Below are 23,689 nucleotides of genomic sequence, written 5' to 3' on the forward strand. Positions count from 1 at the left end.
TCCTGGCGCCCAAGCATTCACTAGAGCAGCTTTTATTTTTCATCTGTTTATTTCTTGGTGGTTTTCTTGTCATTAATTCTTATATCTTACGGTCTCTGTAGGGCATGCAAATTGGCCAAATCCCTCTTTGAGTGTCGAGTGGTCATTCTCCTGCATAGTCGCTAGCCAGCATTAATTTTATTATATTTTAAAATTAATATATACCCTTCATTTATTTCCTTTACATAATTTATTTCTATCTAATCTCTTCCATCTTCTGTTATTCCACATATTAGTTCGTTGGTGTATAAAGGTACATTTTAGAGTTTACCCTATTTCTACACTGCACATTTTTGCCCCACATTCCTCATTTTTGTTACATTTTACTCTTTCATCAATATTTGTTACAGTCAAATTTCTTGTTACATTACACACTTTTGTTACACGTCCATGAAGTCGGAAGAATATTTTGCATTTATCGGGATGTGATCTATCTGGTTAACGATTTTATGGTCAGGAGATTCCCATGTTCCTTAGTGTATCATTTTATGGGGAAATCTTGTTCCTCCTACTATGATGTTTTTGGTGCTTGCAAAGTTTATTAGTCTCAACCCGTTATCCTTTGAGTCTTCATAATATAAGCTCTTAGATCCTATAGTTGGCTGAAAAAATGCTCTTTGTCAATTTTTGCATAAAGGTCCCAGCATTTATTTTTTCGTCATGACGTGGACATCGATCATATTTGTTGTCTAAGTTTTCGTAGAATTCATATTTTTCGTCATCTTTCGTTTTTTCCGCCGGTACCTGTACACTAAGTAAGCTATAGTTAAAAAATTGTCCTTTAAGACATAAACAACATATTCTGTTGTTTATAGGCTTAAAGTTAAAGACTAATTACTTTGCTTTTTTACTGACTAGAAAACTACTGCCAAACTCGTGCCGGTTGCTATGTCTGCTATAATATATATTGTAGTCTTTTCTCTCGATAAGTGCCGAACCAGTTCATCTAATCTCTTGAATAGCTATTACATCGGCTTTCATTTTATCCAGTGCTTGTGCTAGCAATTTAAGAGCGCCTGGGGCATAACGAGTTTGTACGTTCCATGTGCAGATTTGTAAATCGTTATTCCTAAACAGTCCGGCTTTTCTTCTTCGTCCTTTCCTATCAATAAGTTTTTTTAGGGGAAGAGGTCGTTAACCTTTTGCCCAACCCCCTAATCTTCGAAGGACCATTTCTTCCGCTCTCGTTTGCCCTAACTATGCTTCCCACTGAGGTTACTACAATCTTCCACAGATTTACTGTAGGAAGTAGGAGTAGGACAGGCTAGTAACGCTAACACAATACAGCGTCATATTTTGCGCGACACTACCCCATTCGAACTCCAACGAACGAAAACCTTAAAAATAATTTTTTTTAAACAGTTTTTCAGTAGCTATTTTGGTGCATCGTTGCAGTTTACATATCTGGCAAATATAAGTTTATAACACATCTTGCAAATATGTCTCGGCGTAAAAATGAGTCCTTGTTCATATAGAGACCTGAAATATGTGTCTAAAAAACTCATTTTTTGGAAATTTTACGTTTTAGTCAATGTTTAAACAATGACCTTATAAAATTAAACCGATACTATCATGAAAACAACACCTTCTTTTTACCTAATCGTCAGGAAGAAATAATTTCGGTACACAGCATATAAATCCCGATAACAATCTATGTTTAGTTAACAATGCTTAATCAAAACACCTTTCGCTAAAGCCTATTATACTTTACGCCTATATGTTAACCTAATACATAGATATATAGTAGAGTTTAAGTTTATTTCTTTAAATTTAACCTTCATAAAAATATATCTTGGCCGCTATACTGTATTTTGTCTAGAAATATACTGTAGAACGTGATAGCGGTTATCTTTAATTATTATAAATAAATAGTAATCTCCGATATTTCTTTGTTTATGGATACCATTCAAAACAAGACGGTATAATGCAGAATTTTAATTTTATTCTATGGTTTGTTTTTATGACCAAATTAGTGTATACTACCATCGATGGAAATTGGCCAACTTTATATCAGTATTATACGAAGGGAGGTATAAAAGCAGGTTTGAGTGATAACCAGTCTTATTTTACCCTTAACCAGAAAAATATTACTATATTTAGTGGTTCTTTGCATTACTTTCGGGTTCCAAAAGCCTATTGGAGAGACAGATTACGTAAGTACAGAGCAGCAGGATTAATAGCAATTCAGACGTACGTTCCCTGGAATCTTCATGAGTATCGTGAGAATGTTTTTGATTTCGGTTCTGGAGGAAGTGACTTTGAAGAGTTTCTTAATATTGTAGAATTTTTGAAGCTAGCGAAAGAAGAAGATTTGTTCGTTATTCTTCGTCCGGGACCATTTATAGATTCTGAGTGGGAATTTGGTGGTTTACCCAGTTGGTTGCTAAGGTATAAAGGAATTAAGGTAATAATGTTGTTAAATGATTTTGTTAATTTTTGTTATATAAATATTAGGGCAGTTTGTGTTATACTACCTTATATCGTCTATATAGAGGTAAAACTCACTAACTACAAATAAGTACAACAGAGATATTTAACATTTTGTCCGTTTTTCACTTTATAATTTTATTTATGATTATTATACATAGAAGTGATATTATTTATGGAGGTTAGGTGTTACTTTACTATCCTGTTTTAAAAGAAATGATCATAACTCAATAATTTTAAAATTATTAAGCTAAATGTACTTAATGAATTTTACCTCAAACTATCATATTCCTGATTGGTACTTAGGGATAAAGTAACTAGACAGGAAGTGATGAAAAATGTTATTATTTCGTTTACTATTACAAATTATAATAAATTCCTGTAAAATTGAACACAACAAAACAAAATATAACAAAAAAACTTATTTTAAGGATGAATTGATGTTGAATCTTCTGATTCCTCATCAAAATTGGGTTCTGGCAGGTTGTCATTTGTAGAGGTACTTGTTGGTAGATTTTTATAATAATGATGAACTTCATCTGGTATGAGATTGTCGTTGCAAAGTTTGACTAGATCTCGTTTCTTCGGAGTTGAAATTGGGAGTAAATCGTTATAGAGAGATTTTAACCTTCTTTCTGAAATATCCCGATTACTCCTTCTTCCTGGACCACAAGAAATAATTAATTTTTTATACGGCGATGAATGGTCATATCTAAAAAAAATCACATCGGCATGTTCTTTTACAAATTTGAAGCATTTAATTTTTAGCCAGGATACTGTGCAGCCGCCTTCATCTTTCGTTCTATTTTTTATTATTGTTCGTGTCAAATTATTTAGATCATAGAAATCTGTATATTTAAGTTCTCGTACTGCATACGGCTCCTTCTGTAATCTTTTCTGCCGTGCTAACCTAAATATTTCCAGCCAATCGTTCATGATAAAAGCTGTTCGGTTTTTCTTAGAATGCTCTATCGCCGAATGCATAGAGTCGCACTCCATATGATTATGTCCTGACTCCAAAAATTTCTGTTCTATGCATTCCAAGTGCGTAGTATACACTGCATATAGAAGTGCAGCAGCCACTTGCTGGTTTCTATTTTGACCTCCACAAGTGTCTGAAAACAATGATATTTTCAGAACTGTGGAGGGTAAGTTTGTAATATACTTTAACAGAATAGATCCAATTTCGTTGCTACCACGCTTTCCATTAACTTCATTCCAGCAGTAGCAAAATGCGTGCTCACCATCTCCCTCATAAATGGCTAAAATGTATACAGATAATTTTCGAGAGTAGTAAAATGGGGATACTGGGGAGTGAGGTAGTTGCAATACACTTTGAAGGTCGAATGTTGCTGTTTTAAATGTCTTGTCGTTTTGAGATAACTTTTTGTCTGTATTTTTTGCTTCATGGCATTCATTCTTCCTTATTATGTGCATTGAATATTCTATTTCTAAATCTTGTTTTTTTGTTGCATCTGCCATGTTATATTTACTGCATGCTGCACATTGATCTTTTTTAGGAACGAAAAAAGAGTAATTATAGTCATTACCAAAAATTTTCCTGTATTTCCAATGACTGACTGGCTTTTGATTTTCAGCTAGACTTTCGAGATAGAGATTGTACATTTTTTTAATTGATAATTTAGAGTCCAAATAAAGTCTTTGACTGGTGGCCCTTGTATAATGCGACTCTACAGCAGGGAATGACTCGATAGGTATGTTTTTTTACCAACTGGATAGACTCTTCATTAGTAGCGTTTGCAGGGATTTTGCGATCCCTTTTATCTTCACTGAAAAAACAACCTGTTGAATTGGTTCCTTGTAAGGCCGTGTTTATGGGACCATTAGAAATGCATAGAGTTCTCTCAAAAAACTTGGCACATACTCTGTGCCGTCCTGAGGGACTTTCAAGGAAGTACAATCTTGAAACCGTTTTGTTGTTAACATTATTTTTTAAACGTTTTGCTTTGACTGGTGTAACATTTTTTATTATAAAATCTTTTTGCCTCTTAAAATCATTGAAAGACCAATATGATTGACACAATGTCTTCCTATCCTCTTCATTAAAATTTAATGAGCATTTATATCTGCAATTTGTACAATCAACAAATTTGGGACCCTTTGCATTACATTGTTTAAATTTGTTATAATATGGCTCACATTTGGAACGTTTCTCTTTAGTAATGTTTACTTTCCAGTTCTTTTCATTTCGTTTTCGCCTTCTTGTTAATGTACATTTTTTGGTATTAATTTCTGTAGCTTCAGCGAAGTCTGATAAATCGGAGATATCTGGTGTCGAAGAAACGGGTGAATTCGATGGTCTGAAACAGGGGTCCATATCTATGTCATCAGACGAAAAATCACTGTCACTGCTTGATGAATACGGAACGATTTTTAATGTACTTCGTTGTCTTTTAACTCTTGCCATTACAACATCCTCTTTCAGCACCTGAAATACAAAAGTTAATTAGTCTCTGCATGATGATAACCCAATGGAGTAATTTTATGGAGGCCTATGTTCAGCAGTGGACGCAACATCGGGCTGAATTATTGTGATGATTACTTGGATAACAAATATAATAAGTAATATGTGTTTCTTTATCTGATCTGGAACAGTCTTCTCAGCCTCAATGTGACCAAATAACTCATTGACCTTGGTTTGTACGCTTCCGGAATTAATTTCAGTAAACAATAAATCATTTTTTATCCCTTGTTGAAATGACTGCACATTCTGGAAATTAAATACACAATTCAGTAACTACATACACAACTTATTATAAAAAAACATTTAAACACTAGGTAGGAAGTAGATATTTACATTTTTTGTTAGTGTCATTGGTTCTTCATTTTCTTTATGTGATACACTTTCGAGCATCTTAGTAGTTCTGGAACTGGCAAACACTCGTGTAATACGATTTGGAAATCTCTGAAATAAAAATTTAATTGTTTTAAAGTAATTTTAAACTATTATACTTGATATTACATACCTCAGAACTTGTAGAAGGTTTTGATGAATCAAAAAGTTTGTCTGCATAAGTTTTTCTCATTTTGGCTATTATTTAGGGATTTATTAAAATTAAAATAAACGTAGTCACAAACTTACAAAGAGACAGCATATATTTACACTAGATTATACTTTTAATAATTTTAATAACAACTCCACACAACCACAGAGACTAAAACCTAACCTCAAACTCTCAGTTTAAGGTTAGGTACGCAGCTGCCAAACTACAAAATCCCGTGTTAAAAGTATTGCCATAGAGGTAAAAATCATTAAGTGCAACCTGACTTTTACCTCCCAACGAAATGTAGACAAAGTGCACTGAATGTTTTTTACCATTCTATAACTGCCTTATTATTAGACGTAGCACCTAGTGAGTTATACCACGCGAAAGTTTAGATGTTAAATGTTACTTACTGATATAAACATGGTTTTGAGCTAAAATGTCACTTAGTGAGTTTTACCTCTATATAGACGATATTTACTAAATATCTATCGAATCGCCAAGAACATCCATCGTTTATCATTTTGTTTTATGTCATCTGGCTAATCTAAATTGTGATCTAAGAAACTATAATATTGTGAAATTGTTCCAGAGTTTCTAAAGTTTCTAAAGTCTTTTGTTCCATCTAGAAAAGAATTAAAGTAATATTTAATTTTTGCTAAATAAATAATACTGGAGAATTCGTATACATTTTGGTCCAATATTTTGTTCGAGCTATTGCCCTTCTGTCTTATGCCAACCAAATTCCCAGTTTAAGTTTTGCTGTGTGAATCTAGTTATTTCTTTCCTATCTGAAAGTTTAAAATTCATATATTATCCTTACACATATCGTTTTTTTTGTTATCTTTTCTATATCGTTTTTAATGTACCTACGATTAAAGATCCTCGCATTAAAATACTGGGGGCATCTTCTATTCTTTATTATATAAGAAAATTTACCAAATGCAGCACAAGCTAGTCCTCGCCTTATTTTTTATTTCCGCAGTTTTGTGATTTGCCTGTAGTGTATAGTATAGGATTTGCAGTAGTAAATATATATAGAAGACGAAACTATTTTTACATGCTAAATCCTACTAGAATACGTTAAGGTTCAATCTGCTCATTTTTGACTCTTTTTATAGTGAATCGTGTCATCGCTTACTTGTTGCTCGCTACCGCTTATTTTTTACTGACACGTATCGTGAAACACAAGTAAGCGATGGTGTATTCACTAAAAAAGAGCCAAAAATGAGCAGATTGAACCTCTCTGAAGTCTCTGAAAATCATTTTCGGAGACTTAAGGTGCTGTGCTTGATATAAGTGGCTTATATTTCTTAATAACCTAGTTGTTAGTGCCACTCATGAGTCTCACAAAACTGACAGTAACATCAGATTAGAAAATAATTAAAAATACTTCTGGCATAATCTGTTTTGTAGCAGTTAGCTTTGGCGCAGTTGTTTCTGTTTTAATTATTGCTATTGGTTCTCGGCTTATTGTTCTACTAATGAATGGCCGGTTTGAATTTATCTCAGCTTTAAATGGCTTCAGTGCTTCCAGAGTTATTTGGATATATATCAACGTTGAGATAATAGTGCTTTAAGATAACCGAGATGATTATTCGAAGTTAAAAGGTCTTTTTAATTACTCTTTAAAACAATAATTTTGTTATGTTAAAACTTTAAAAACCATGAAGTGGTAGACAGATTTTGCACCATACATGCTGCTTTCGGAGTTTTAGAGACACTTAATCATGTGAGTCTGATAACATAAAGCTTTTTTAAGACATTGTAGCCTAAGGACGAAGAACTGATTGACTAAATTTTTACGGATAGTTTTAGTTTTAGTAAAGTTAAAATTCTATTGATATTCAGTAGAATGAGTTGGTTGATGCTTGAAGAAATACTATTATGTCAAGCTGACTTCAGTCCAAAACGTAGCTACGCAAGTCAAATGATGCCCTAACTACATACATCGAAAGAATATTCTAGAAGGAGCAAAAGACATGTATTTTTAGACGTTATTTGGAACACTATATCGAACAGGACTTAATAAATTCTTAAAAGTCAGTGACTTTAAATTGGTCTTTCAAATATTTCCAGGAAACTCATCTAGTTAGTCTAAATGCTTAGATAATGACCCTTCACATGATTTTGTACTAGCCATGCTCCTGTGCAACCTCTATATTGGAAATATTTCTATTTGCATCATCTGGTTATGCAGAACACCTAGCTATTCTTTCCAAAATACCAGCATTTAAGCCCTGTAAACTATCCTTTTAAATGATCTATTAGACGATTACTTTGACAAATGAAGACTAACCGAATATATCACAAAACCGAAACTTTTACCTTACTTTCAGATGTTATTTTTACGTTGGAACATGGACATCGTTCTTCTATTTAATCTTATCCTAATATATTTAAGTGTCATTTATATATGGCACTTATATGTCACCTTTGTACAAGGCGTATAAGAAACACCTGACAATTGTAGCAGCAAAGTTGCGCACCTTGCGTTGACCTGTGGGGTAGTCCCCACTACGCTCCGAACTTGGGCCCGAACACACACGCACACACACACGCACGCACACACACACACACACACCCACACACACACACACCCACACACACACACACGTACATCTACACCATGCTCTATCAGCGAATCATCAGACAGCCAGACCACAACCAACTCATCATATAGTGAGATTTGTTTTGCAATGATTGCGTTCCCCAATCATAATTTATAACAACATTGAACCCATGGAATGCATGAAATAAGGATAAAAGTGTTATCTAAGTGTTGCCTCAAAGATCTGGCGAACTTTCGAACAGTATCCTACAGGACAACCTTTCATACGGTGTGACAGCTTGCGCAGAAATAACTGTTACTACTATTCTATTATTAAAATAGTTGCCGTTGTGTTGGTTATTCATTCAATATGATAATTTCAAATACGCTTCGAGTCTAGTATTACTCCAAGGTACATTAGTTTACTCACCAAATTTCGAATTACCCTATTTAAGTTTAGAGTACCTAATCCATTTAAATTTTTCCCTTTAGTAAATTTTATTATTTTATACTGCTGAAGCTTTAGATTAAGACCTACATTTGAAGTCTACTCTTTAACTGAGAGCCTGTAGCATGTTTCTCTTTGTGATATTCATTTTGCAATAGGTTAAGATGACCAAGTTTTTCACTATCCCAGAACATGATGTTGTCGTTGCCATCAACCCACTCATATCCAGAATCCGTAACAGACGTAAATTAGACCACCCCTTGCGGAGAGCCCCTAGCTAATTATTCTATCGACATGTAGCTTGTTTAGTCTATTTATTTCAGCCGAATCGCTCTGTTGATTGCTTCATCGAATGATCTCTCTATATCCAGAAATACAGACAGCATCACCTTTCTGTTTTCCAAAACATACTTCACCCTCTGTAGAAAATGGAGCACTGCCGTTTTCTTACAGAATCCTGCTCTACACGAAGACTGTCCATGATGTATCTGACTTTAAAAAAATACAATATTCCTTATGTACCGATCTAAAAGTTTTTCTAGAATCTTAAGTGCAAATGACATATGTCGAGTCAATAACTACTTAATATGTTTACTTAAAAAAAAATCCCTAATGTGCGCATTGTCTCTTCAGCCGAAGGCTGGTGTCGAATATGCCGAAAATGAAAAAATGTTTGTATTGAAGCTAACACAGAACGAAGCTCTTATCTTACTTCCGGGTAAACATTTTATAGCGCGTTAGTTAATTTTGAGCCTACACAAAAGCTGTTGTCATGTAGGCATTTTTAGAACTAAGACAAAGAATGGTTAATTGTTATGTTTGGTCTGTACGTTTGTATAGTGCAGAATTGTAGACGCTAAAAGTATCGATCATGAACAAAATTGAAGCATTGAAAATGTGGGTTCATAGACGAATGCTGAAAATACCTTGGACAGCAAGGAAAACTAATGAAGAAGTACTAAGGAGTGTCAACAAAGATAGAGAACTGCTAAAGACCGTTAATCATCGAAAAATGTCTTATCTGGGACATATAGTAAGGGGAAGTCGATATAAAATATTACAACTGATCCTTAAAGGTAAAATAGAGGGCCGTAGAGGTGTAGGAAGAAAACAAGTTTCTTGGTTAAAAAATATTCGTGAATGGACACAGATAACAAATGCAGGACAATTATTCCATATTGCAGAAGATCGAGAAGCCTTCGCAATGGTGATCGCCAACGTCGGATAATTCTGATATGGAACGCGAAGAAGAAGAATGTAGGCATATGAGACCTACTTATCCACAAGGAAACTAAATTCCTGTAGTTTGCTGTATACCACATATCACACAATTTTTTATTAAAAAAATGTCTTTATAAAAGGTATAATTAATATAAAAACCCTATCGGGCTACATCATACAACGTTTTCGGAATAACTAATCCATCATCAGGGCTATCCTAAAATAAGTATTACCACTTTAATTAATGCAAACGTGAAAGTTAAAATTCTGTCTAGATTTATTACAAAAATGAAGTTTAATACTTACTAGATTTGCATGTTTAAAGCCACTTATGTGGGTAAAAACCCTTTAAATATAGTTAGATTAACTTTAAATTAAATCATTGATTTTAAAAAACCAGAATATTTAAGTTATAAACGGAATTGGTCACATGGTAACGTAGGACTCTACTGGGGTTGCTAGTCCTTAGACGAAGTGTCTGTGAGGACTTGTTAATAGCAACTGATTAAAATGACATATTAGGATGGAAGTCTGAACAAAGCAGTCAATGTAACCGGAGGTATGTGTCTAAATAGCCAACATTATATACAATTAAATATGTTAAAATTTGGCATCGAGGTTTGTCCAATAACAGTTGCAAACATCAATATGTTGGGATTTAGAGTGTGGGTGGATTGATGATTGATAAAAGTTATGATTGTAGGGAGGTATTCAAAGCATCGTTTCTCCAACCGAGGCTGCTGTAAGGTAATTAAATTTTACGACTTTTCCTCTAATAATGAAGGGAGTATCACATTCTTAATTTTTTTTTAATTGCCGTATTCCATAATTCAGTAAGAGCCTAAGAAGGTATCTATTGAATTCTGACAGGCAACAGTGGAAATCTTTTTTGGACATCTACGTCACGGAACAAGACACCCTGGCATCTTTTGGCCGAGTAGGATACTAGGCCAGAAGACCCCAGGGTAGTGCCGGATTAACCGTGTTCCGGCTAAAACCTTAACCACCGTTTCAGAGAGGTGGTCTTGCTACTCAATGAAAAACTAAAATAAAAAACTAAAAATTTATAAATAACCATACCTATTACCGTAATCAGAAAATGTTTCAGACGTTAGGCCATAAACCAATAACTAATATTAACCATAAATTTTAGATCCCTGGCTCAATTTTCTCCTCTGTCCTCCTGCTGCTTTTTCTTCATCAACGTAGAAATCAGACAGCGTACTTCTCTCCACTCTTTCTCTTAGTCTCAAACAAGTTTATGGTCCATTTGACATTGTCATGATATACAACTTGTTGATGTTTGCACACGCCAACAGTGGACCACAAAAAATGATCTCAAGTCTAGTGTGTTGTCATGTGTCGAGTGCTATCAATTTAGTTTTAAACTCAGGAAAGTGTAGACTGAAAAGTTCTTTTAAAGTCTATTCACCATTACAAGTATATTGACTTAACTTTTTTTTTGACTAAAGGTATTCTTATCTTAGGATACTTCGAGAGAATTTTATAAAATTTTAACATTTTCGTACTATTTTCTATATCCTTTAGATCTTGAATATGTCTTATTGTCCATGGTTTTCTAAATAGATCTAGTATATGTCTTATTGTCCATCTAACCCCACTTAAATTGTATTTCCAGTTGACTTGATGATATCTTTCTCAGTCAGTTTCATGAGGAAAATTTCTTTGACGGGCTCATTTTTGATTTCACAACATATGTGTCGCTGGTTCGAGTAAGACATTTTATTAGATAAACCACTTTTCAATTGTTCAAACCATGTGACTTATGGCAAATCAATTACCTGCTTTCATTGTATAGTTACGAGAGTTGTTTTGATTCTTACATTCAATATATCTAAATATTATTCCCTAATAAACTATATTAATGACTTACGTCTTTCGTTGGTGTTTGTGCCGCCCTAGATAAGGTGGTGCACATTCGCATCTTAGCCTTCATTTGATTCTGCAACGTCTTACTAACTGTTTTATATCTGTTGATAAAGGTTTTTCATAGCCATCATTACGATATTATGCTGATCTAAGAATTATTTTATCTTATCTCTGCAATATTTATCTTTACCATCTTTTTTTAAAAGCGATCTGTTATAAACCGCAGATACTGCAGTCAGTTGGCTTATTTTATATATTCTATTTATTCATGATACCCATTTTAGTCACAGTGGGCGGGGCTTGGAAAACCTTTCCAAACATTTCTAATGTCTGTGTATTTGTCCCATAAGAAGTTATAAACATTTATTCGGTGCAATTGGTATTATTTGTTCGTGAATTTGTGAGGTAAAAATATCAAAGTATTAGGATATTTACTGTTAATGTTCATCTTTTAAGGTTACGTACATTTCACTGCATTTTGGAGGCGAAGTAAGGGCTTAGGAAGCGTAGGTATCGGCAGGCGAGTACCGCACAACTTGAGACACAAATAACATCTGCGATTCTTTTTGGCTTGAATTTTTATCTTATCTAAGAGGCGACCGGTCGGCGTCAGTTTAACATAAAGAAGTCCTTCTAAGAAATTTGTGGCACAAATAGCCTGCAGGCAAAAAGTACAGTCTGTCGCATAAGATACAATTTAATATTCGTGGGAATGAAAAATAAACTAAAATGAATATAAAATGTTGTTTTTACAACACACTGTCTGGCCCAATATTTAGAGCAGAGATAGAATCCACGACCAAAGTCGCCTCTTTTCTAGCTCTATTTATGGTATTATGTTTAGACCCTCGAGGGGTCACTTATTTCCGAGTCCTCTTCCAGGCTATCTCTTTTTTCTTTTGTTTCGTTACTCATTGTTTTCCCACAAATTTGATAAAATGCTGTCAGCAACTGCGCCCTTATTGTTATAAGACTATAATTTCCCAGTTTCCCCCGTTTCAGAGAGGTGGTCTTGCTACTCAATGAAAAACTAAAATAAAAAACTAAAAATTTATAAATAACCATACCTATTACCGTAATCAGAAAATGTTTCAGACGTTAGGCCATAAACCAATAACTAATATTAACCATAAATTTTAGATCCCTGGCTCAATTTTCTCCTCTGTCCTCCTGCTGCTTTTTCTTCATCAACGTAGAAATCAGACAGCGTACTTCTCTCCACTCTTTCTCTTAGTCTCAAACAAGTTTATGGTCCATTTGACATTGTCATGATATACAACTTGTTGATGTTTGCACACGCCAACAGTGGACCACAAAAAATGATCTCAAGTCTAGTGTGTTGTCATGTGTCGAGTGCTATCAATTTAGTTTTAAACTCAGGAAAGTGTAGACTGAAAAGTTCTTTTAAAGTCTATTCACCATTACAAGTATATTGACTTAACTTTTTTTTTGACTAAAGGTATTCTTATCTTAGGATACTTCGAGAGAATTTTATAAAATTTTAACATTTTCGTACTATTTTCTATATCCTTTAGATCTTGAATATGTCTTATTGTCCATGGTTTTCTAAATAGATCTAGTATATGTCTTATTGTCCATCTAACCCCACTTAAATTGTATTTCCAGTTGACTTGATGATATCTTTCTCAGTCAGTTTCATGAGGAAAATTTCTTTGACGGGCTCATTTTTGATTTCACAACATATGTGTCGCTGGTTCGAGTAAGACATTTTATTAGATAAACCACTTTTCAATTGTTCAAACCATGTGACTTATGGCAAATCAATTACCTGCTTTCGTTGTATAGTTACGAGAGTTGTTTTGATTCTTACATTCAATATATCTAAATATTATTCCCTAATAAACTATATTAATGACTTACGTCTTTCGTTGGTGTTTGTGCCGCCCTAGATAAGGTGGTGCACATTCGCATCTTAGCCTTCATTTGATTCTGCAACGTCTTACTAACTGTTTTATATCTGTTGATAAAGGTTTTTCATAGCCATCATTACGATATTATGCTGATCTAAGAATTATTTTATCTTATCTCTGCAATATTTATCTTTACCATCTTTTTTTAAAAGCGATCTGTTATAAACCGCAGATACTGCAGTCAGTTGGCTTATTTTATATATTCTATTTATTCATGATACCCATTTTAGTCACAGTGGGCGGGGCTTGGAAAACCTTTCCAAACATTTCTAATGTCTGTGTATTTGTCCCATAAGAAGTTATAAACATTTATTCGGTGCAATTGGTATTATTTGTTCGTGAATTTGTGAGGTAAGAATATCAAAGTATTAGGATATTTACTGTTAATGTTCATCTTTTAAGGTTACGTTATAGTTTCATTAAAACTTAATTATTTGTTTACTATATTTTAAGGTATTTTGTTGTTGTGTTAATCAGGTTTAGTTTAATATAAATCAATAAGACATTGAATTTATTTAGGGAGTTGAAAAATATTTAAATTAATGTTTTATTCTTTTTAGGTGCCAATGATTTTATCCCGTAAAAGACTAAAGATATTGGTTTTTTTTTTGTAGTTTATCTAGTAAATAAGGACTTTAAGTTGTAACGATAAGACTACCAAAGAGAATTGAAATACTATTGTAAAAATAATACCTCAATCAACCATGGGAGCTTATCGTCTATACCTTGCCTAGCTCAGTATCTCAAGGGTGAGTTCGTCTTGTCTTAAACTAGGGATTGAACCTGAGTTCTCAGTTGATAGCAAATAAGACAAATTTTAACCAATCATATTTATTTAAATCAATAAAAAAAACAATAATTAACCCTGCCAAAGCTTAACAGTTATAAGTGTTACTTATTGCTTCGATGGGCGGCTTGTGTGCTCTAGCTGTTGGATAATCCAATTAGAAGTTGTGGCTTCTGGAGAGCTGCAGTCACACGTGGCTGTATGTCCTGACCAATTATTGAACTCCAATTATGCCAATAAAACCAATAAACCAATTAAATTGTCCAGTAAACCAATAAGTTTTAATATGTCCAATAAAGTGTCCAGTGGACCAATAAAGTTTTTATATCTCCAATAAAGTTTTGATGTGTCCAACAAACCCAATAAAATATCCAGTAAACCAATAAAGTTTTGATATCTCCAATAAAGTTTTGATGTGTCCAACAAACCCAATAAAATATCCAGTAAACCAATAAAGTTTTGATATCTCCAATAAACTAAAAGGATAAGAAACAACATGCATTAGAAACACATCAAAAAGAAAGGTTTAACTTCCTTGCCATCTTACAAAATTACACTTAAACAAATAGCATATGGCAAGGATAAAATGAAATATGAATGTTACTACTTAGTTAAATTCTGTTAAAGAGTCCTAATGCATATATCAAAAGAAAATGTGCTTTCGAAAGAAAGTAAGGTTACAAATATTGGAAATGTGGTCAGGATTATAGAATAAATATCACAATGAAAGTACTTACCCCAAGAGAAGTTGTAGACCATAAAAATGAGTCTTATAATAATTTTTGCCTTCTTTTATAAATTTCAAAAAGAGGCAAAAAATAATCCCACTACAGAAAAGTTGTTTTGACCGAAAGTGGGAGACTGAATGAAGTTAGCACAGATGTCATAGAATGTTGGTATAGATATCATGAAACTAGCTTGTCAGTCAACACAGAACAGAATAGTCTGCCGAACAAAAGTGAGAGGGCAAATATTTATTCTATGGGACAGAAAGAGAGAAAATAAAGACAGAGGAAGAAAAGAAAAAACATTTTGTGGGCGCCAACTATTTTTATGAATAAAAAAATAGTAAAAATTAAACTAAAGATAAAGAAATTAATAAATTAATAAACAAATTAGAATGAAATAATTATTTAAATATAAATTAATAGAGATGTGACGTTTATAACGTTACACACTCCTACCACCCATCAGAAAAATTTCGAACACAACTGAGAAATTTTTCTCAAAGAAAACAAGAACATAATGTTCTACCTAGGAATAAATATATGCAGTAGTAATCTGTAGTAACAAATCAAAAATAAATACTTTATAACAAAGCAATCAAGTTAATGAATATAATAACAAAAGAATGATCATAAAAAAAATTTAGAGTATTACTCAGGGAAATTGAATACTTCCCAATGAATTGTAGTATCCGTCAAACTAAAATTTGTTATATGTTATTTAAAAAATATATATAACAAAATAATTAAATTAATGAATATAATTAATTAAGTTTACATTACTATTCATAAAAAATTTAAAGTATAACTCAAATTTGCTATATTTAAAAAAAAAAAACAAAATAATTTTCAGATTAAAAAAAATTACCCAATGAATTGTAGTATTCATCACACTAAAATTATTAATCTAATATTAATAAACTACTACAGAGAATATCTCTGGAAAAATAAAAAAAAATTACTCAATGAATTTCAGTATTCATTAAACTGAAATTAAATAGGTACTGTTATAAAGTAAGCAGTAAGATGGTGTAGCATAAAGTTTATAATAAAGATTTATTAATTATAATATACAGTTTTTGAGGGGAACGCTCAGGGGAATATAAATGCATATTACCCAATGAATTTTAGTATTCATCAGACTAAAAATGAAGGGAAAAAATTAATTTAAAGTAATCGGGTATCTGTAGACTTTGGTACTGTACATGGACCCTATCAAAGGATCAATTGAAACCATGTTGGTATGAACGCAGTAGCCCATAGCCCACGGTTAAACCACGACAGCGCTCCTCGGAGACGACAGCCCTATGTGCCATGAACCCCCCGACGCCATACCCTGGAGACAACCCACCATTTAAGGAAGATCCAGTGGTACGAATGTACATCTGCATCAAAGCTCAGGCCCACAATAACAAAAATAATAATAACAAAGGGGCAATGCATCTGATATATTCAGATATACATTGTTGAAGAATTCTGTCTTCAGAAATTCTTCTTCGGAAGTACAACAACTTCTTTTGCAAGATAGCATTCTATACACATAGTATGAAGTCTAGTTAATAATCAAAGTCAAAGGTAAGTATACAAAAATAAAGACAAATAAGCAAAGTCAGGTAAATACATAATATAGAGATCATATCTCACAAAAATGAATAGTTAATGGATACTGCTAATGAATGAATCTCAAAAAAAAATTAGTACTCAGGATAACTGAGTACCTAAAGTAAGGCAACAATAATTTCAAAATTATAAAATGAGTAAAAGCATGTAGACATTGATACGCAAATGTAATTATTGATAAACAACTCAAAAATACATATAAACTTTACTTGATATGTCAAATAAGACAAAGTTCTACACAAAAGAGATATAGTAACTGCATAAAACAAGTCTTAGAAGACTAAGAGTAAGTTAATAATGAAAATAAGATAATGATACATAAGAAATGTTATTCTCACTAAATATAAACCAGGGATCTACACAAAAGAATAAAGTACTGCATAAATATAGTTTACAAAAATATAAGAAAACAAGTGAAAGTAGGTATACTACAATCAAACTTCAAAGCGCCATAATTCTACACCAGATTTCTAAAAGTAGATGCATAGATTTATTTTAACTCCAAAAGAAATAAGAAAAAACACATCATCCAAAAAAAATATATATACCTACTACGGTATATTAATTGTCTCTAAAAGACCAAAAAGGAACACAGATTCATATAATCTGGCCCAAAATCTCCTTAGCATATATGTATCCTAGGAAAACTAAAACAGCATGTATGCAACTAACCATGTTGTCATACATAAAGTGCTGGATGAGGCTTTTAATTGTATCAAAATCAAAAACAATTACCCAAAGTAAAATAATAGGAATATATAAACAGTTAGGGTAATGTCAAATAAATAAGATTAATATGTTTATCATAACTACAGAAATATCAAAATATAAAGAGATAAAATAATAAAAGATAATGCTTTACCATATTATACAACATTATTGAGACTCATCATCACTAGAATCAGTAACATCTAACTTAATATCTTGCACATGAAAATTACCAAGGTCTTTACCATCTAGATCCTTAAGATTATATACTAAAAGAGATAAAACTTTATGTATAATACAGGGAATAAATTTGGGAGCTAATTTAGCAGAAAAATCATCCACAGCTTTTGAAAGGATATTATTTTTCTTCCAGACTTTGTCACCTACATGAAATTTTACATCATGTCTACATAAATTGTAGCATTTAGTGTTGGTATTGTAAGAGTGACCTATTCTCTTCTGAACTTCATTAAAGACAGGAGAAATATTCTCTAAAGGCTTGCAAGAAGCACAAACTTTACATTTATGAACATAGTTCACAACAAAAGATCTCATTTTAGGCCAGTAATACAATTCTGAAATCCTAGAAAGGGTTTTAAAGACACCTAAATGAGCAGCTGTAGGATCATCATGATAAATTTGCAAAATTTCCTTCCTATGTGGAGAAGGAACAAAAATTTTCCATTCTGGAGAAGAATCAGAAAACTTTGAGCTAGAAAAAACATATTTATAAAGAACATCATCCTGAACCTTAAAAGCAGGATATAAGTTAGGGTTTACTGTAACTTTCCCTATCATATTCCTATACCAAGCATCTGTTTTTAAATTAGATAAATTCAAGAGAGAAACTTGAGATACTTCAGGAATTCTTGAAAGAGAGTCAGTTACTACATTTACAGAATCACTACGATGAACAGAGTTAAGTTGTGACTGTTGAATGTCAGAAAGATTTTCAGCACTGCTAACAGTATTTACTACACAAGTAGATAAATCTGTAGCCTTAAATGAAAAATTTGAGAAATCCAAACAAAGTTGAAACAAACGAATAAAATCCATACCTAATATCATCTTATGTGAAATAGAAGGAACTATTAACACTTTAAGTGATTGAGTTTTACTCAATAAAGTAACAGGTAACCAAACATATCCTAAAATACTCTGAATGTTTCCATCAGCAGTAGTGAGTTGACTTGAAACATCATAATTAAGTGCTAATTTGAGTTTTTTAAGTAAAAATAAAGAAGGAGAACCAATAATACTAACATTACTGCCAGTATCAAGAAGTGCAGAGATTGTTTCACTACCTACAGAAATAGAAATATATGGTCTATTATCATTAGTATGAACATCTAATAATGAAGTAGAATTTAAATGTACCTTAGAATTTAAAGGACCACTAGAAAGAACAGAAGTACTAGAAGAAGGTAAAGTTTCAGATTGTACTGAAGAAAAAGTGCTTAAATTATCATTAGATATAAAAGAAGTAGTTTTAGGTATAACTTTCTTAGACACATTCACTGACTTGGGTTGTTTGAATGTCTTCGAAAAGTTTTCCCTGGAATGTTCTTTCAAACCGTTTTTTGAACATCTGCTACATTCATTTGTGGTGATATTCTTAAACCCACAACCATGACAAAACTTTCTCTTGGGTTTATTACATACTTGAAAAGTATGGCCTGTCATGTTGCAGTTCCAACATGTAGCAGAAGAAGAAAGAGACTCAACAGAAAATTTACTGCGAGACGAAATAGTAAGAGCAGCTTCAAATCTCTTACAATACTTTGTAAGGTCTGCAACTGATTCCACATCCTGGAAAGCAAGAGCCTTGACATAATCAGGAAGAAGACCATTAATGATTTCATCTACTTTTTCACACTCAGGAATAGATTTTGAAGACCGGAGCATCAAAGACTCCATATAAGAAATATATGCAGAGACAGGTTGTTTGAAAGACTGTTTTGTAGAACGTATTTGTTCCCACAAATTTCTTTCATAATTGTAAGGTAAATAAGTTTCCTTTAAGGAAGCAACTAATTCAGACCAAGAATTAAAAGATTTTTTTGTAAAGTGATTATGCCACCAAACCAAAAACCCAGAGCACAATTCCCTGAATAAAACAAGTACGGTTGGGCGCCAATGTGTAACGATAAGACTACCAAAGAGAATTGAAATACTATTGTAAAAATAATACCTCAATCAACCATGGGAGCTTATCGTCTATACCTTGCCTAGCTCAGTATCTCAAGGGTGAGTTCGTCTTGTCTTAAACTAGGGATTGAACCTGAGTTCTCAGTTGATAGCAAATAAGACAAATTTTAACCAATCATATTTATTTAAATCAATAAAAAAAACAATAATTAACCCTGCCAAAGCTTAACAGTTATAAGTGTTACTTATTGCTTCGATGGGCGGCTTGTGTGCTCTAGCTGTTGGATAATCCAATTAGAAGTTGTGGCTTCTGGAGAGCTGCAGTCACACGTGGCTGTATGTCCTGACCAATTATTGAACTCCAATTATGCCAATAAAACCAATAAACCAATTAAATTGTCCAGTAAACCAATAAGTTTTAATATGTCCAATAAAGTGTCCAGTGGACCAATAAAGTTTTTATATCTCCAATAAAGTTTTGATGTGTCCAACAAACCCAATAAAATATCCAGTAAACCAATAAAGTTTTGATATCTCCAATAAAGTTTTGATGTGTCCAACAAACCCAATAAAATATCCAGTAAACCAATAAAGTTTTGATATCTCCAATAAACTAAAAGGATAAGAAACAACATGCATTAGAAACACATCAAAAAGAAAGGTTTAACTTCCTTGCCATCTTACAAAATTACACTTAAACAAATAGCATATGGCAAGGATAAAATGAAATATGAATGTTACTACTTAGTTAAATTCTGTTAAAGAGTCCTAATGCATATATCAAAAGAAAATGTGCTTTCGAAAGAAAGTAAGGTTACAAATATTGGAAATGTGGTCAGGATTATAGAATAAATATCACAATGAAAGTACTTACCCCAAGAGAAGTTGTAGACCATAAAAATGAGTCTTATAATAATTTTTGCCTTCTTTTATAAATTTCAAAAAGAGGCAAAAAATAATCCCACTACAGAAAAGTTGTTTTGACCGAAAGTGGGAGACTGAATGAAGTTAGCACAGATGTCATAGAATGTTGGTATAGATATCATGAAACTAGCTTGTCAGTCAACACAGAACAGAATAGTCTGCCGAACAAAAGTGAGAGGGCAAATATTTATTCTATGGGACAGAAAGAGAGAAAATAAAGACAGAGGAAGAAAAGAAAAAACATTTTGTGGGCGCCAACTATTTTTATGAATAAAAAAATAGTAAAAATTAAACTAAAGATAAAGAAATTAATAAATTAATAAACAAATTAGAATGAAATAATTATTTAAATATAAATTAATAGAGATGTGACGTTTATAACGTTACAAAGTTGTAATATAACATTATGTGGAAATCTTTCTATCAAATTGCAATAGTGAGTGTTTAAAAAAATATTTTTTGAATGTTGTAATAGTTTTTGAGTTAATTATTTTTTAGATCTGGGCATATAATGGCTAGTAAACAAGTGTCAAAGATATACGGTATTACTGAATTTTTTAGTAATGACAACAAAACTACTACTAACTACTTAAACTACAAGAAAACGAATATCTTTAGTATTTTACGGGATAAAGTCACTGACACTTAAAAAAGAATAAAACAATAATATAAACTTTTTTTTCAACTCCGTAAATAAATAAAAAGATTTATGGATTAATTTTAAAATAACCCCGATAAAAACAACAACAAAATACATTGAAATAAAAAAAAATAATTAAAGTTTTAATCAAAGATTAATATAACCTTAAAACATGAACATTAAGAGTAAATATCTTTATACTTTGATATTCTTACCTCACAAATTTACGAAAAACAAATAATATCAATCGCACACAATGAATTTTCATAACCAAAAGTCGTTATTTATTCTTCAAACAATTAAAAAAACCAACATCTTCAACTTTTTATGGGACAAATACACAGGAATTGGAAATGTTTGGAAAGGTTTTCTAAGCCCCGCCTATTGTGGCCCAATTACGGTCAAGTCTGCCCTCTCTCACTGGCTCCCATAGCCCTTACATCAACCTAATATTTCTTAGTGTACTTATTAGTACAGTTCACCTACATGGTCTCTGCGTTAAACATTGTCTTATTGAACTGTAGTGTATTTTAACTTTCCCTAGAAGCCTAACCCAAGGTTTTTTCCAGTTTTTTTATAATCAATTCTTCTTGAGCCTAATCTAGTTGAGCAACGAGATGTTTAGTTGAGCATACTTTTACGTATTATCACCATATTGAATACTTTTGTCATGTATGCTATATAATCTAGTTTGCTCTTTAGTAATTTTAAGCTGTTAGGGTATGGTTTGACCAGTTACGCTATTTTCACTTTGTGTGGATTTTCTTTAGTCTACGTCCTGGTAGATATTTTTTTATTTCCGGATCTTCTTGTAAGATCAGAATAGGCGTTTGGTTTTAAAAATGAGTTCAATATTGTCTTAAAACATTTTCTTTTCGGTGCACTGTGTTTGGAACTTTGAGTGATTTCCACCAATTGTTCGGGGGAAAGCTTATTAAATTACTTTCCCCTGTGCGTGTACGGTACCAAATATTTTAGGACCATGGACTGTAAAAGAGTTTCCTTCGATATAGGCAAGCAGACTTCACGGCGATGGTTGCTTATGTGTTTGGTTTTATAGGGGTTGCACTTAAAGAAAAATAAAGCGTAATTAACCGAATCTACACATTTAATAACTGGAATATTTACAGATCACTATTACTAATGAAAGAGTTCGCTTTAATACATTGTTCATTTTTATACCGGCGTTTTAGGGGCGCGCGAACATAGCGAAAACAAATGCACATTTCACTGCATTTTGGAGGCGAAGTAAGGGCTTAGGAAGCGTAGGTATCGGCAGGCGAGTACCGCACAACTTGAGACACAAATAACATCTGCGATTCTTTTTGGCTTGAATTTTTATCTTATCTAAGAGGCGACCGGTCGGCGTCAGTTTAACATAAAGAAGTCCTTCTAAGAAATTTGTGGCACAAATAGCCTGCAGGCAAAAAGTACAGTCTGTCGCATAAGATACAATTTAATATTCGTGGGAATGAAAAATAAACTAAAATGAATATAAAATGTTGTTTTTACAACACACTGTCTGGCCCAATATTTAGAGCAGAGATAGAATCCACGACCAAAGTCGCCTCTTTTCTAGCTCTATTTATGGTATTATGTTTAGACCCTCGAGGGGTCACTTATTTCCGAGTCCTCTTCCAGGCTATCTCTTTTTTCTTTTGTTTCGTTACTCATTGTTTTCCCACAAATTTGATAAAATGCTGTCAGCAACTGCGCCCTTATTGTTATAAGACTATAATTTCCCAGTGTTCACCAGCCCTCTAGGGTATCGCTTACGGAAACACTTTTACCTTTTACTATGCAACCCCTGAGCAGAATGGCGTTACACATAAAGATTGAGGAGTGCAGTAGTCGCAGCACAAATTACACCGTATGATGAACCAGTTATGACGCGGGTATCTATGATTTACTGATTGAGCATAGTGTTAGTGTGCTTGCGTGTGTGAATATTTGACATAATATGTATCATATTCTGAGTTGATCCCAGAATATTTATTTGCTTATAACTTGTTTACACCTGTCCTCCATGTAATATGACGTTTCCTATTAGCCATTGGGCATCTCATAGTTTTTCATGTAATTGTGGTTTATTATCATAAAATACGTAGAACAAGCTGGATTTAGATTGGGATACAACACCAACCACCACTTACTAGTGATAAAAAACCTAATAGAGAAGTCTGTAGGATATAACAACCATTGGTACTGATATCCGTGGACTACGAGAAAACATTCAATACTATAAACCATCAGAAAATGTTAAAAGCATTGACAGAATGCCGAATAGACCATCGCTATACTAACATAATCAAATATGTCTACAAAAATGCCACAGCTAGGAACAAATAAATTTGAACAAGAAGCAAATAAATTCTGTGTACAGCGAGGAGTACGGTAAGGTGACGGTAAGGAGACACCGCCTCTCCAAAGTCATTCACGACGCTTTTGAAACATACTTGTAAAAAGGCAGATCTGAACGAGCATGGTATAAATTCCATAAATGGAAAAAGCTGTCATTTGAGATTTGCGGATAACATCGTCCTTACAGACGATCGTATGGATGATGCAATAATAATGTTTGAAAAATTATATTAAACTTCCTTGGAGATCGGACTAAAGATTAAT

At 32.8% G+C, this 23,689-nt stretch overlaps 1 protein-coding gene and 2 long non-coding RNA genes across 3 annotated transcripts in view; all 3 read left to right on the forward strand.

Annotated features, from left to right (window-relative positions):
- Nucleotides 1–1,911: 1,911 nt before the first annotated feature.
- The window catches only part of LOC140438805 (beta-galactosidase-1-like protein 3), a 42,938-nt gene continuing 21,160 nt past the window's right edge, over nt 1,912–23,689 (forward strand). The window contains exon 1 of the mRNA XM_072528453.1: nt 1,912–2,443. Coding sequence (XP_072384554.1) covers nt 1,964–2,443 — 480 coding nt within the window. The 5' untranslated portion in view covers nt 1,912–1,963. The remainder of the gene's footprint in view (nt 2,444–23,689) is intronic.
- On the forward strand, nt 13,759–14,775 carry LOC140439764 (uncharacterized). Its single transcript, XR_011950723.1, has 2 exons — nt 13,759–13,863; nt 14,073–14,775. It is a non-coding gene; the product is annotated as an uncharacterized lncRNA (long non-coding RNA).
- Nucleotides 19,841–20,113, forward strand: LOC140439765 (uncharacterized). Its single transcript, XR_011950724.1, has 2 exons — nt 19,841–19,915; nt 19,957–20,113. It is a non-coding gene; the product is annotated as an uncharacterized lncRNA (long non-coding RNA).

Source organism: Diabrotica undecimpunctata, chromosome 4 (assembly GCF_040954645.1).
Source record: "Diabrotica undecimpunctata isolate CICGRU chromosome 4, icDiaUnde3, whole genome shotgun sequence".
Lineage (NCBI taxonomy): Eukaryota > Metazoa > Arthropoda > Insecta > Coleoptera > Chrysomelidae > Diabrotica > Diabrotica undecimpunctata.